This window comes from Lissotriton vulgaris, chromosome 1_1, assembly GCF_964263255.1.
Source record: "Lissotriton vulgaris chromosome 1_1, aLisVul1.2, whole genome shotgun sequence".
Lineage (NCBI taxonomy): Eukaryota > Metazoa > Chordata > Amphibia > Caudata > Salamandridae > Lissotriton > Lissotriton vulgaris.
The window spans coordinates 1573478867-1573494979 of record NC_141685.1 but is presented as its reverse complement, the minus strand read 5'-3'; the positions used below and the strand labels follow the sequence as shown (position 1 = coordinate 1573494979).

At 42.8% G+C, this 16113-nt stretch overlaps 1 protein-coding gene across 1 annotated transcript in view; it reads right to left on the bottom strand.

Moving 5' to 3' along the window:
* Positions 1 to 16113, bottom strand: part of TRHDE (thyrotropin releasing hormone degrading enzyme) — a 1998244-nt gene that overhangs the window by 682784 nt on the left and 1299347 nt on the right. The window contains exon 9 of the mRNA XM_086918108.1: positions 14943 to 15130. Within this exon, the coding sequence (XP_086774234.1) occupies positions 14943 to 15130 (188 nt within the window). The remainder of the gene's footprint in view (positions 1 to 14942; positions 15131 to 16113) is intronic.

Sequence of the window (16113 nt, the reverse complement as noted above, 5' to 3'; positions counted from 1 at the left end):
CCCGAGGGGTTATAAAATCAGGCCTTTGAAAGAAGAGGCAAAACTACAATCCCAGAATGTTAAGTGTTGACGTCCAATGTGCCACAACTGGCTGACCGTGTCACACAATCCCTGGGGCTTTTTGGCAACTGAGCAATTACTCCAAAATCTGCTTGATATGTTGCACATTACTTTTGTCGTTGGAGTGTTCATGCTTAACAAAACAGCATGTTGTACATTCTGAAGCTAAATATAAAGCTCTGGTATGGTAGTATGCGATCAATGCATCGCTTGAATGTATCACAGTGCTGATTTAACAAGCTATGTGATGAGCAGAAAGCAAACAAGCACTGGCGTTGCCAATAGGTCTCGCAGTAGGAAAGTTGGAGCTATTACAATTGCAAATAACAATGCCTTTTATTTTTGTTTTCATTTTAAAAACATAAAGGGCTTTGTCATTTACAAAACCAATAGCTCCAACTTTCCTACTGCGAGACCTATTGGCAACGCCAGTGCTTGTTTTGAATATGGTCCTGTGACCAGTGTGCACTAAGGGGCTGGTGGCTGTTAGAATGTCATGCAGGTCATGGTTGCCCTTTTGCAGGTATGCTGAAGTCTGGAAAGAGGACAGCATTTACGCACTTCATGTTACTAGGGCAACAAATACAATTTTCGCTTTCATTTTCCCCAGTTCTGGTTTGTGGGGTCAAGGAGGGCCACGGGGTAGTAGACCCCTTCCTCCCTGGGTATAGTTTCAGCTTCGTTCCCGGGAGGAGGCCGACAGGGTCATATTTTACTGTAACACAAACATTAATTGAATAAATGTTGTGTGTAATGGTAGGCATGGCTGGATTTGTACCAGCGATCATATTATTAACTCATGTTTAATGCGCACGTTTTTTCTTTCACAAGGATTGTTTACTTTATGTGCTTCTTGTTTTGGTGAATAAGTATGGCGGGATGTTTTCCACTTACCACAAATGTGTACTGCGTGTGCTCATCGCCCGACTCACGTCCTAAACCCAGCTCCGCCTAAGGGATTAGGTCTGAGGGGTGGCAAGATGCCGGTGCGTGCGCCGGGTGTGTTTAAATTCGCAAAGTAAACCCTACAAGAGGGGCCAGGGTTAGGATGTGAGAGGGGCCAGGTAGTGGTTTCTGCGGAGCCCTGTCGGACGGCGTTGTGGGATAGAGTTGATGCGGGACATGTGCTGAATGATTTTATACCTTTAATAAAGTAGCGTAAAGGCGGAGGCTCGACAGAAAATGAAGGTTGACAGCTGATTGGATGGTAATACGCAATGCAGTAGTGTTGGCGGGAGAACCTTGGCTAGTTCTCGGGTTTGCAGATACGTTGGCGCGGTGGACTGAACAAACTGCAGCTTACCCGGGCACGAGCGCCTGCAGCTCCCAGGTGGGCCGACCCGCACCACCCATATCTTGACTGGTTTCCCAAAACTGATTACTTTCGGCTTGTTCGGTGTCTTTTCAAAAGCATATAAATCAACGTGCTATCTTGTCTCAGAGCATCCAGGTGTGACGTGTAAACATGCCACCGGGCGATTTTATCACAAGTACTTCCTCTGTGGGAGGAGGGAGGGGGGAGGGGCGCTGGGGGGTAGGAGGCACATGAGAACGAGCTCGTGTAACAACATGCTTGTCTGATGGAGAGGATGCTTCCACTAAAGAATGTACCGATATAATCACGTTGTACAAAAACGTTTATTCTAATGATTGAAGTCATCTTTACACATTTTTGTCCTGGCTGAATACTATGTATTTTTTTTATGTATTATTAATTTTTTTTTACTTAAATACTGCAAATACCAGAAGGTAAGAGAAAAACCCGTTGGAGATGTGAACTGCCCTAGTGCCCTTCTCACCAGCGGGTTTTCGTTCTCCTCACTAGATATTGCAGATTTATGTAGGGGGATATACAGAGGTGTGGCCAGAAATACCATTTAAGACCACTATCCCCGGAAGTAACTACAGCTGTTACAAATGCAGATTTTGAAATAACAGAACACTTGCTCTGCCCAGCTGAAAAACTGCACAGAATCCCAAATTCTGATGCGATGAACTCCATTTACCAACTGCCCTGAGGGTACTGAGGATTGCAGAGGGAAGGAGAAGGTGTTGCCTGGCAACGACAGCACTATATTCTCCCCCATGCTTTGTGGAAAGTTTACACTCGAACCTACACAATTTTTTTCCAACCATTAAAAGCAGGTTTGTTACCCAAGGAGCACAGGACACGTTATAAGTGGGTGAAGCGGTATCTCACGGGACCACCGATCTGTTCTACTATTAACTGGTCAATTAGATGGGAGATCCCCAACCCGTCTTTCATTGATTAACAGTACTGTGCCTATCATAGACTTACCTGTGTTTTCTTGTTAACAGACTTTATATGTAAAATTAGACCGCCACTATAGAGCATGAAGAGAGACTAAAACGTGACATGCTGTGCTTGTGAATGAACAGCCATGAATACGGTGCTGCAGACCATAGGTGGCAAATACAAAACAAGCTGGTGAGAGTGGCTGCTGAATCCTCCGTGTGGTGTGGGAGGAGTGCTGTTGCGGGGAGAGAGAGGAGAGGTGCTGGTGTGGGAGGGGGGAGGTGCTGGTGTGGGAGGAGTGCTGCTAGGGCAAGGCTGTGTTGTGGGAGGAGTGCTGTTGCGGGGAGAGAGAGGGGAGGTGCTGGTGTGGGAGGGGGGAGGTGCTGGTGTGGGAGGAGTGCTGCTAGGGCAAGGCTGTGTTTGCGGGGAGAGAGAGGGGAGGTGCTGGTGTGGGAGGGGGGAGGTGCTGGTGTGGGAGGAGTGCTGCTACGGCAAGGCTGTGTTTGTGGGGAGAGAGAGGGGAGGTGCTGGTGTGGGAGGGGGGAGTTGCTGGTGTGGGAGGAGTGCTGCTAGGGGGGGAGAGGCCTGATGCCGGATAGGGGCGGGAGAGCCTGGGAATGCGAGAGGCTGAGCTTGCATGCGATGGGCATGCATGTACACGGGAACTGCATGAAAACCGCGGGGCTGAAAGCCCTTTGGTTTCACGATGTTTTCGCCACTTGAATTCTCGCTCCGCTCGATGCGCATGCGCACATCGATAGGCCGCGAGACCTAAAAAACACTATATCGGAGGGTCATTTCACAGAAACTATTCACAGGGACCAGAAATGGGCCACATTCAATCAGAACTATTTTAATGGTTTTGTAACAGTAATGGTTGCTTCAGACCAATTTCCAGAACACAAAACAGTGTAAAATTAAACCATTGTTAAAGATATAAAACACATTTATTGTTTATTGCTCATTGTACAAGAGTAGTGACTGTGAAACAGTCAAGAGCAAGCTATTTATAACATGTAGATGTTAGGTCCATTGTTAGTGAAGACCTTTTGATTTTACTACAATCATATGAATAATATACGTATTTATGCAGGTGTAAAAGGAAATATATATGTCTTCAGAAAATAGTACTTAACATAGTTTGGTTTATCTAGCATAACTAAATCACATTAATAAGAGTGTTTGTCTAATTGCAGAGACGTATAAGCTGCGCACAAGCTGAGCATGTTCTTGTGCTGTCTTTGTTTTCAGAAAGTCGGCTATATTCAAATATAAACCATGGTCTTTGTTTGGGTTCAAAATAAACTTAGCCCCAGGTTCATTGAGAAGTGCATTTCTATTTGATGGGCATGAGCAGCACATTTTCATGTGTTTTATTTTGTGATAAAGTTGGTTGTTGGTTGAGGGAATTGAAAGGCTACGTAGCAATAGTCACAATCCTTGTTAGGGTGAACCTCAATAAGTCACAAAATTAACCTGTACTTAACCCTCTTGTACCTTGGCACAAAAACAGTCAGGCTAAACTTGGAGGAAATGTGTAAAGTATGTGTGCAGCACTTAAACAGCGATAAAATGAAAATACAAAACAAGGAAAATACCACACTAATTTAGAGAATTAGAGTAGAGTTTATTAACTCATTTGACATCAAAATGAGAAAAATCCACTGAGTAGAGCCGAGGTAAGAATTTTTACAGTGTAAAATAGCACCTAGAAGATCAAAGCGCTAACCATGGATATTTAGTCGCATGAGACCGGGGCAAAGTGGAAAGCTTTGGCCGACTGCTATGGAGTGCAGTTGCAGTTCGGTACACAAAGTGGATTGGACCCGATCTACGCTGATCTTCGGACATACAAGATATTTCAAGAAAAATGTCTAAGATGGTAATATTCAGCTGGGCACATTACAAAGCGTTGTCTGGGGAGGAGGCAACATCATCAGGGAGCAGTTGGATGAATTTTCAGTAAAGATATTCATACTTTCCGACTTAGAGCCTGATTTAGATCTTGGCGGACAGGTTACTCCGTCACAATAGTGATAGGTTACTCTGGGGCATATGTAGGTAGGCTTTTGCGATTCGCAAACGCCGAAATTCGCAAAATTTCAGCATTTGCGAATCGCAAACACCCCTTTGGTATGTAGGTGGCACTTAGCAAAATAAGGAATCGCAAAAATTGCGATTCCTTATTTTGCTTATAGCATTTAAGGAATCACAATTTTGCGATTCCTTAAATGCTATGTAGGGGTGCCTTAAAAATTGCGATTTTGGCATAAGGAATCGCAAAATACCACCTACTTCAAGTAGATGGTATTTTGCGATTTGCTTTAAAAATGCATTTTGAAAAAAAATTCAAAGTGCCATGTGGCACACAGACATCATGTCTGTGCGCCACATGTACTTACAGGCACATTAAAGGGGTGCAACAGGTGTCCTTTGGTCACCCTGGCACCCTTGGAATTGCGATTTCAAATTGCCATTTGCTCACAGAAAATCGCAATTTGAGAATGTTTCCCCATTCATTCCTATGGGTCTTTTGGCCCATAGGAATAAATGGAACACTCATTCCTTAATTGCAATTCGCAATTTGCTAATCGCAAATACGGATTCTTAGAGAGTCGCAAAAAAAAGTTGCAAATTATTACCTACATTCCATTTTGCTATTCTCAAATAGCGATTCCTTAAAAATCGCTATTTGAGAATCGCAAAATGGAAATTACCTACATATGCTCCTCTGTCACAATGGTGGCATCACAACAGTGATGGCACATTTAAACCACATTATATCCTGTGGGATTTGTAGTTCAGCAGACGGGGTATCTGTCACAGTTGATATGGATTAACCTGTCTGCCAAGATCAAAATCAGGCCTTTAGACTCTTTTATGTTAGTTGAAAATCTCCAGCAGGACAAAGCTGCATGCTGCATCGGACGAGGCCTCCACAAGGCCGATTTCACTTCTATGGGGAGCCGCTGAGCAGAATTTGCTGCTGCACAGTAAAACGCAGTACAAAAGGGGGTGGTGATGGACGGAGCATCTGAAACAATCAAACACTCACACCCAGTCAAAAGATCTGGGTTTAATCCATCACCGTTCTTTAGCCCACCCTGCCACCCCAGTTCAGACATGGCTATATGCAAATCAGTCTGATCCTGTGCCTCATGGGAACTGTCCAGCCCGAACTGCCAAGCCATGTCCTCCCTGGACTGGAAACAAGCTTCCGAGGACCGGTTTCTGGCATTCCAGCCATCTTCAGCCCGGCTTGCTTGAATCCAGTGGCAAAGTGAGCAAGGGACTCACGTCTGAGCATACCCTGCCACACTTATGGCGGCCAAAAGCGGTACAATAGGGGGTGGTGATGGACGGAGCATCTGAAATAATCAAACACCCACACCCAGTCAAAATATCTGGGTTTAATCCATCACCGTTCATAGGCCCACTCTGCCACCCCAGTTCAGACATGCCTATAGGCAAATCAGTGTGACCCTGTGCCTCATGGGAACAGTCCAGCCCGAACTGCCAAGCCATGTCTTCCCTGGACCGGAAAAAAGCTTCGGAGGACCGTTTCTGGCATTCCAGCCGTCTTCAGCCCGGTTTGCTTGAATCCAGGGGCAAAGTGACCAAGGGAGTCACGTCTGAGCATATCCTGCAACACTTATGGCGGCCAAAAGCGGTACAAAAGGGGGTGGTAAAGTACGGAGCATCTGAAACAATCAAACACTCACACCCAGTCAAAATATCTGGGTTTAATCCATCACCGTTCTTTAGACCACTCTGCCACCCCAGCTCAGACATGGCTATATGCAAATCAGTCTCTCCCTGTGCCTCATGGAAACAGTCCAGCCCGAACTGCCAAGCCATGTCTTCCCTGGACCGGAAACAAGCTTCCGAGGACCGGTGTCTGGCATTCCAGCCATCTTCAGCCTGGCTTGCTTGAATACAGTGGCAAAGTGAGCAAGGGACTCACGTCTGAGCATACCCTGCCACACTTATGGTGGCCAAAAGTGGTACAAAAGGGACTCAGACGTGAGTCCCAGGCTCTCCACATCACTGGAGTCAAGCTATCCAGGCTGAAGAAGGCTGATAGCCAGAAACCGGTCATTGGATTCTTGATTCCGGTCTAGGAAAGACATGGCTTGGTAGTCCGGGCTGGACTGTTCCCATGAGGCACAGGGTAAAGCTGATTTACATATAGCCAGTGTCTGACCTAGGGTGGTGTGGAATGCAAAAAAACGATGGATTTAGGCCCAGATCTTTGTACTGGGGTGAATGTAAGACATTGTTCTGCATTCTGTCCATCAACTGTGTTTTTTGCAATTTTCACCCCGAGTGGGCTGGGTAGGCTCAGACGTGAGTCCCAGGCTCTTCACATTACTGGAGTCAAGCTATCCTGGCTGAAGAAGGCTGATAGCTAGAAACCGATCCTTGGATGCTTGATTCCGGTCTAGGAAAGACATGGCTTGGTAGTTCGGGCTGGACTGTTCCCATGAGGCACAGGTTCAAGGCTGATTTGCATATAGCCAGTGTCTGACCGAGGGGGGTGTGGAGTGCAAATAAACGATGGATTTAGGCCCAGATCTTTGTACTGGGGTGAATGTAAGACATTGTTCTGCATTCTGTCCATCAACTGTGTTTTTTTAAATGTTCACCCCGAGTGGGCTGGGTATGCTCAGACGTGAGTCCCAGGCTATCCACATCACTGGAGTCAAGCTATCCAGGCTGAAGAAGGCTGATAGCCAGAAAGTGGTCCTTGGATGCTTGATTCCAGTCTAGGAAAGACATGGCATGGTAGTTCGGGCTGGACTCTTCCCATGAGGCACAGGTTCAAGGCTGATTTGCATATAGCCAGTGTCTGACCGAGGGGGGTGTGGAGTGCAAATAAACGATGGATTTAGGCCCAGATCTTTGTACTGGGGTGAATGTAAGACATTGTTCTGCATTCTGTCCATCAACTGTGTTTTTTTAAATGTTCACCCCGAGTGGGCTGGGTATGCTCAGACGTGAGTCCCAGGCTATCCACATCACTGGAGTCAAGCTATCCAGGCTGAAGAAGGCTGATAGCCAGAAACTGGTCCTTGGATGCTTGATTCCAGTCTAGGAAAGACATGGCTTGGTAGTTCGGGCTGGACTCTTCCCATGAGGCACAGGGTCAAGGCTGATTTGCATATAGCCAGTGTCTGACCTAGGGTGCTGTGGAATGCAAAAAAAAGATGGATTTAGGCCCAGATCTTTGTACTGGGGTGAATGTAAGACATTGTTCTGCATTCTGTCCATCAACTGGGTTTTTTGCAATTTTCACCCCGAGTGGGCTGGGTAGGCTCAGACGTGAGTCCCAGGCTCTTCACATCACTGGAGTCAAGCTATCCTGGCTGAAGAAGGCTGATAGCTGGAAACCGGTCCTTGGATGCTTGATTCCGGTCTAGGAAAGACATGGCTTGGTAGTTCTGGCTGGACTGTTCCCATGAGGCACAGGTTCAAGGCTGATTTGCATATAGCCAGTGTCTGACCGAGGGGGGTGTGGAGTGCAAATAAAAGATGGATTTAGGCCCAGATCTTTGTACTGGGGTGAATGTAAGACATTGTTCTGCATTCTGTCCATCAACTGTGTTTTTTTAAATGTTCACCCCTAGTGGGCTGGGTATGCTCAGACGTGAGTCCCAGGCTATCCACATCACTGGAGTCAAGCTATCCAGGCTGAAGAAGGCTGATAGCCAGAAACTGGTCCTTGGATGCTTGATTCCAGTCTAGGAAAGACATGGCTTGGTAGTTCGGGCTGGACTCTTCCCATGAGGCACAGGGTCAAGGCTGATTTGCCTATAGCCAGTGTCTGACCTGGGTGCTGTGGAATGCAAAAAAAAGATGGATTTAGGCCCAGATCTTTGTACTGGGGTGAATGTAAGACATTGTTCTGCATTCTGTCCATCAACTGTGTTTTTTGCAATTTTCACCCAGAGTGGGCTGGGTATGCTCAGACGTGAGTCCCAGGCTCTTCACATCACTGGAGTCAAGCTATCCAGGCTTAAGAAGGCTGATAGCTAGAAACCGGTCCTTGGATGCTTGATTCCGGTCTAGGAAAGACATGGCTTGGTAGTTCGGGCTGGACTGTTCCCATGAGGCACAGTTTCAAGGCTGATTTGCATATAGCCAGTGTCTGACCTAGGGTGGTGTGGAGTGCAAAAAAACGATGGATTTAGGCCCAGATCTTTGTACTGGGGTGAATGTAAGACATTGTTCTGCATTCTGTCGATCTACTGTGTTTTTTGCAATGTTCACCCGAGTGGGCTGGGTATGCTCAGACGTGAGTCCCAGGCTTTCCCCATCACTGGAGTCAAGCTATCCAGGCTGAAGAAGGCTGATAGCCAGAAACTGGTCCTTGGATGCTTGATTCCGGTCTAGGAAAGACATGGCTTGGTAGTTCGGGCTGGACTGTTCCCATGAGGCACAGGGTCAAGGCTGATTTGCATATAGCCAGTGTCTGACCTAGGGTGGTGTGGAGTGCAAAAAAACGATGGATGTAGGCCCAGATCTTTGTACTGGGGTGAATGTAAGACATTGTTCTGCATTCTGTCCATCAACTGTGTTTTTTCACAGTAAAACACAGCAGGAACTGCTATTAAGTCAGGCTCACCAGCAGTGTACCTTAGGTGGATTGGAGAGCAGATAGGCCACGGTCACCTCTTAGTTCTTGGGGCCCTTTTTGGCAGGAAAAGTTCTAACTTTGAAGTTTTGGATTTTAGCTATCTGGGGGCCTTTAGCACCACTTCAAAGGCTCCAGGACTGGAGGGGCACCACTTGGAGCACCAAGACTCATCTAGGCTAGATCCTGGTGAGGGAGCAGGATGGTTGGAGCCTTTTTTGATTCTGAGGCTTTGATCTAGAGGTCAGCTAACCGGACCTTGGAGTCGCTCTGGAAACATTGGGCTCAGAAAGGTATGCAAGTCAAGGTTACAGGGCAGGTAATCGGGCACTCCTTTTGGTGCAGAAGTGAACTGCAGAGTGGGTCTGATGGTCCTTGTTTTACACCTGATGCCAGCTTTGAAGTGAAAGAGGGTGCAATAGTGGAGTTCCTTGTGTGTGAGCTGAGGCAGGGTCTTTCAAGTGCAAGCAGGTCTGGGTACACCTCCCCTCCATCCTGACAATACCCAGTCCCTCTATTGTGCGGTATTTTGAGAGGAAGAAACAAGGGCCAACTGCCAACTAAACCTAGTTAAAGTGAATGAAGAAATAAGATGCAGGCTCCAAATACTTTGGACAAGAAAATGGCAGCCTTTAAAACTGATATGTTTAGAATGGTGACCAAATATATGAATTTACCATTAAAGAGGATTTTAAAATTGAAACTTTTTAGAAACCAAACATGATATTTCCACCTGCTTCAAAACAAATGTTATCCCTTATTAAATTTAGTATAATAACCTCATCTTAGCCTATGGGAGGACATGCATAATATAAAAGTCCATGTCCTGCTTTTGAAATGTAATGCACCCTGCAGTATGGGCAGTTTAGGGCCTACCTTAAGGGTGACTTACATTTAATAAAAATAAAGTTTTAGGACTGTCAAGGGATTTATTTTGTCAGGTCAAATAGTCAGTTTATCACTGCATACATGCTGGAATAGAAAGCCTGGGACATGGCCTAAGGGGCTACTTAAGTGGGTGGCACAATAGGTTCTGCCTGCCTACTAGTATGAACAGTTAATATATTATTCTTCTATATATGGCTATCACCGAATCTTTTCTTATCAACAAATAGACAAAGGTGTGAAGGGGAAGTGACTTTTTGTGAGTATGTGACAGGGTGACAAGGTGATGTCATATATGAAGGCTATAAAAGACAAGGGGAAATATACAACAATGCAATACATAAAAGTAAATGTATCGCTGTCCTTTTACAATGTATCCCTAATTCTCAAACACCCTAGTACAGATGCTTTTTTTAATTTCAGGGGTGAGAAAAAGGTAGGACATGTGTTTGGTGTAGAGCGTCAACATTTTGACCCAAAGGTGTGTTATTGAACGAATATAGAAAATGTGTGAAAAGGCAGGATGCAAACTAGACTACAATCATTTGAGGAGATACACTGATGGAGGATTTGTCTTGCCAGGTTCAGCACCACAGCAGATGGTGAAATTGAAGCATAAACCTACTCATGTGGGGTGTTTTTCAAATGCTACAGATTTAATCCTCAGTTTAGAAGTATTGCATATAAATGTACATCAGAGCTGCATAGAATGTCAACATAATAATGTGCGGAAAATCTTGTGTAACAATAAGCCATATAGAACAAATAACAGTTCCCCTTACAGGCTTACCAATTGATTTTGTGGATATGTCCCGATGTAATAGTTGGAGGTATGTTATAATGAGTATTTGTCTGTTTTCCAAGTGGATTGAGGCATACCCAACAGGGAGGTGTCATGCACTAACAGTTGTCAAGCTATCATTGACGAAGTTGATCCCTAAGTTTGGAATGACAAGTGCAGACAAGAGAACATATTTTAAGAATGACATCATGATGCTTTTGTTGTTCTGTAGGTATCATCTTGAAGAATTGGGTATGGTTGAAATGTATAATGGTATTTTGCAACAATTACAGATGATTTGATCTTGGATTACCGCAAGGGCCAGGCTGACACAGAACACTCTTTTACCTGGTGCAACTTGCTACAACTTCTGCAGGTACAAAATGGTGCTAGGATCTGCAGCCAGGCGGACGGGTCCACATCAATTATCATATAAGAAAATTGTGTTTTGACTCAAAGAGGAAGGCACTTTATAAAGTGATCTTAGTGAATAGCAGGGGTGTGAAGTGTGGAGGTTTGCTATATTGGATCCACACATCTCACACCAGGAGCGAACATGTTGCCAATGAAGGTACATTGGGATAAACCAGTGACTCATAAAATTAAAATCCAGTTTGATACATGAATCCATAAAGAGACAAAATTGAGCAAACCAAGCAATTGAAAGATATAAAACTCAAGCAGATCAATAAACTAAATGATGGGTGCTTTGTTCAAGCTGATGCACCTGGAAGATATACTAATAAATATTATTGTTTCTATGATAATGGAGTGATAATGAGTGTTAACCTAATATCAAAGTTTAGTGAATTAATTCTTGACAGGGGTTTTAGATGTGATTGCAGGAACAATAGGATGATGATGAGTCAATTGATGAAAGGATAGATTGCTATTGATGAACAAAATGTTATGATAACTTGAGAAAGTTACAGAAGAAAGATCCGATATAATATAGAAAGATGCCTGAAATAGCATAGTATGATGTGTGCTAATTAAAAAAAATATCAGAGGAGGGAGTAGTAAAAGTTAAATATTTTATTAGAAAATAACGCTTACCATAAGTTTAGTTAAGTTAGCATAACTAGGCTGCATTCACAAGAGTGTTGGTGACATTTCAGAAAAGTACCTGTTTATTTGTTGTGCATGAACAACACACATTCATGTATTTTATTAGTTTTCTGAAAATCATCAAAACTTTGCTGTAAACCATGGTCTCTGTTCTTGTGTGCAAATGTAGCTTATCTCAAGCTTTATTGAGAAGGGAAGTACTAATGTTTAAAGATTGCTAGGCTATAACCTTAATCGTCACTATTATGGATGTGCAGAAGCAGTTTGTTGGTATTGCCTTAATGAAATGTATGATTTCTTCTTTGCAACAAATAATATAACTTACAGCCAATAAAAATAATGTGGAACTATGTGCTGCTTTCAAATCAATTGATGATTGGCTTGCTTGACAAGCAGTGTGTTAGTGCTGCCTCTCTACATCATATGATGTCTACATTTTTTTAAATAGAGAATTATAAACTGTGTGCTATTTGCGGAATAGCTCATTCTAATTTTTTATTGGTTAAAGAGGGATTGATGTTTGTGGTCCTTTTTGTATTTAGGCCTATTTACTATTATTAATGTGATTGATTGCCAGATGTGCTGTGGCTACCTAATTTCTGAAGGTCAGATTGCATTATTGCATTATTACATTTATTATGATTTGGTTTTATAGCTAAATCCATTGATTAACGCGTGCTTCCTGTAAAAATAATTTTTTTTTACTTAATCAAAAAATACTGAGAACTTGAAAAGCCTTACTGAGTTGTATTCTTAATAATCTTGATTGAGCATTAAAGTTCAGTATTCTCCTTATCCTGCCCATCTACCCCCTTAATTAATTAGGGGCAGGAATTAACAAGGGCTTTCAGCCACACCTCTTCATCTATTGGTCTCTTATTGTGTTACTCACATTTTCTTCTGTCCACTATAGCATACAGTATAGGGGAATGGGTCAGCCCCCATTAGCCGTTGGCTAACTTCACTGGGAGTGAAATCATTCTGCCCTTTCACAAGATGCACAGTCCGTAAGTGTGAGGATGTTATAGGCCTCCCACCTTTCCCACTAGAAAAGGTAGGACTATGTATCAGGACAGCAGAACTGTCAGACCAATTCCTAGCTAGCTCACAGCGATGCACCCGAACCCCTAACCTTCCTAGGGTGGCAGGTGATTTTTGTAACCTCAAAAATGACACTTTGATCCCCAAGAAAATTGTGGAAACAGATCTTACCCTTTTCTTAGTTTATTTATGCATGCCCATGTTAAAAACAAGAAAGATACAAATAAAGTTTTCAACACATTTATTTAAATAATCGTAGTCTTGCACAGAAAGAATGAGCTGTGATTATTGGGCAGAGAAAACAAAGAAATGTAATCGGCATTATGAACATGGTGAAAACAATCTAACCATGGCAGTCTCAAATATATATATATATATATTTCTACCTATCACTACCACTACTCTGAGAGCATAGCCAGTGTACCATATGTCCGATCTCTTAAGTTAGCCTGAGTCCCATACCTGATTAACTTGGCCAGGGAATCAGCCGAAGTGTAATTGGCAATCCATTTCTGTAGGATGGACTCATTAGCATCAGCAGAGCTGCATGTTGAACAACCTTTATTCCAGAACAGTTGTGAATGGAGTGCTCCTCTGACCCGTAAAAGGGCAGCGCACCATTTATATAATAAAAATCTATTCTGTTAGAGGTCCAGCCCTGGTGCAATGATACATCTAGATGTTATAAGTAGTTGCTGTAAGGGCCACGCAAGCACTAGCATATCTTGTTTTGTTTTCCTAGCCTTGAACAGAGTGTACTGATTACATAGCAAGAAAGGCTTCTGGGAAGATGCCTTCAGCATGGGAGGCATTAATGATGGAGAGTAGAGGAGAGCTCCCGCATAAAATGCTTTGATGAAAAATGAGGGTAAGTCAACCCCTTCATATATACCACATAGCACCCCTGGGGCTGGCAGAGCAAGTGCACAATGGAAAGGTTCCATGTAGTGGCAGACTGCTTAGCACTGCTCTTAACATGACCATGAGCAAGTATTTCACTGCTTTCCACACCACCATAAATCAATGTACATCCACTCCTCTCTTCCACCAAAGACTCCAGTAGCCAGATTATGAACTCTGCAATTTGCTGAAAGATAACATCAGTGGATGATCTGCGACCTGGAAATATATATTCTTAACACTACCCTTCTTCCAGTTTGTCTGCTGATGTTTGAATAAGTATTACATTTGTTACCACTGAAGAGAAACACACTTTTTATGCAGACCATAACAACCAACATATCTATAAGGCATGTCAAATTGAGGCTCTTTACTGGCTGTAAATAGAATAGGGGCATTGCAGTAAGAGGATGCGATACAATGCACCTAAAGGAACTGTGGTGCCTGGAGTAGGAGTATATTAATAATGAAAATCTAAAGTGAGAAGGCGTTTAGATAGCTGTAATAGGAGAGGGGCATTAATGGGTAACTGCAGTAATGTGACAGTACAGTGACAGGCATTAAATAAGTGTATCTTTCTGTTGTGGGGATAGAGAGAATGAGCTGTCTGGAGAACGGGAGGGAAGGGAAAGATCAGTTACGGCAGGGGGCATTGCTTGCTCCCACAGTCAGGAAAAAATGGGGAAAGAAGCTTGGTTCTTGCTGAAGCCAAAGACCTATGCGATTATACCAGATGGAATTACCACCCTGTAATAATAGCTCTGGTGTGGGAAGATCAGGTCACTCAGAATTAAGTGGAGTGGATTTCCATACAGTAATTTCACTCCATCTGACTAATAGTCTGGGCCAACTCCTAATGGTATTGGCAAATATCCATTGTGGAACAGAGTTACATTTTCACATCACACAACTAGTCTCAAAATGGTGGCAGGGTGGTTCAATATGTTAGTGTTTACTACTGTAACATGTGGTGATTAGGCGACCATGACTTTCAATCATAGCAAGGCAAACGCAGTCTTCAATCCTTCTGTGATAGGCATATTGAGCATTATTGAACTGGTTAATACTAAAATAAATTATTTGCAAGTTTTAGAATGGCAGAAGTGCTATACTGAAAAAGTTATAAAGGTATTATTCATGTTGCATGGAGATGTTCTTTCTATATACAGGGTTAACTTTAAAGAACATGGAGAGTACTATTTATTTATTTGTTTGTTTGTACAGTACATCGGAGACGGACATTTTGAAATAGTTTAAAAGAAAATCCAAACGTTCATTAAACAATAGTAATTACAATCAAGTTCCTTCCCAAGTACCTGTTATTCTTAAATTCAGAATCCCTGGTTTTGGCACCAATGCCATAAATGAAGTGTTCCTGCGTGATTCCTATGATGCCGTCTGCAGTTTCATTCCTGATGATCGTAATTACTGGATAACCCATCTGCATGGTCCACTGGTCCATCACTTTTCGGATGTTTACAGTTTTCCCTTCCTTCCTTAATGCCTTGAAATAGCAATGTGGAAAGAAAGATATTAAAATACGCAAAATATTGCAAAACCCTCTGAAGGCACTGATATCACAGCATATTTTGAATTCACTGACTTTTTTTTAATGTACTTCTTGTTATGATATATTATGTCATGCATTTTTTTAATATATTTTTTATTTGAGCAAGAAAAAGAGACAGCCAATACAAATATATTATACATTACTAATAAAAATTAATATATACAGCAGGAAAAAGCTATTCTAAAAAAATAATTGTCTAATTCACTCAAATCCAAATACCCTAAACATCAATTCCACATAATAGCAGCATCAATTAACTTTTCTTTTCTATATATACATTTAAAAACCCTTTTTACCTGAGAGCAGGAGTTTACTGTACACTCCAACACATACCTCGATCATCTACCTTACATAATGATCTTTATCTTACATTTAGAAGGAAATGGAGGAGTAGTCTGTCCACGTTGCCTTAAATCTGCACAGTGCCCCTATTATTTTTCCATATGCCTCCTCAAACTGATAGGTCCAAGCCAAATTAATAAGGCACTAACCTATTATTGGCACCTTTGATGATGTTCAATTCTGCAGACCAAAGACCAGGTTATAGCTAATGCAATACAAATAAAATATTGCTGATGTTTTGTTAGCTGGAGCCCCATATGCGAGAAGCCAAATAAGACCAACATCGTTGATGGAAGGATAGCCATTGACATACAATGACTAATAATCTTAAAAACCTCCTGAGAAAAGTGCTGTCGGCTAGGGCATGCAGGAAACATATGAAACATTTAGCGTGCATCTAAATCATCGATCCAGAGTTGATGGGAACATTTTATGAAGTATATGACGCATATAGTATGCCAACCATCTAGATAGAGAAGTTGTTCTTTTAAAATGTGCTGCTCTCAAGGCTTTGTGACCAATCTCACTCAATAGTTGGCATTCTTTAATATTTAACCTGCAGCATGTTTCTTGCA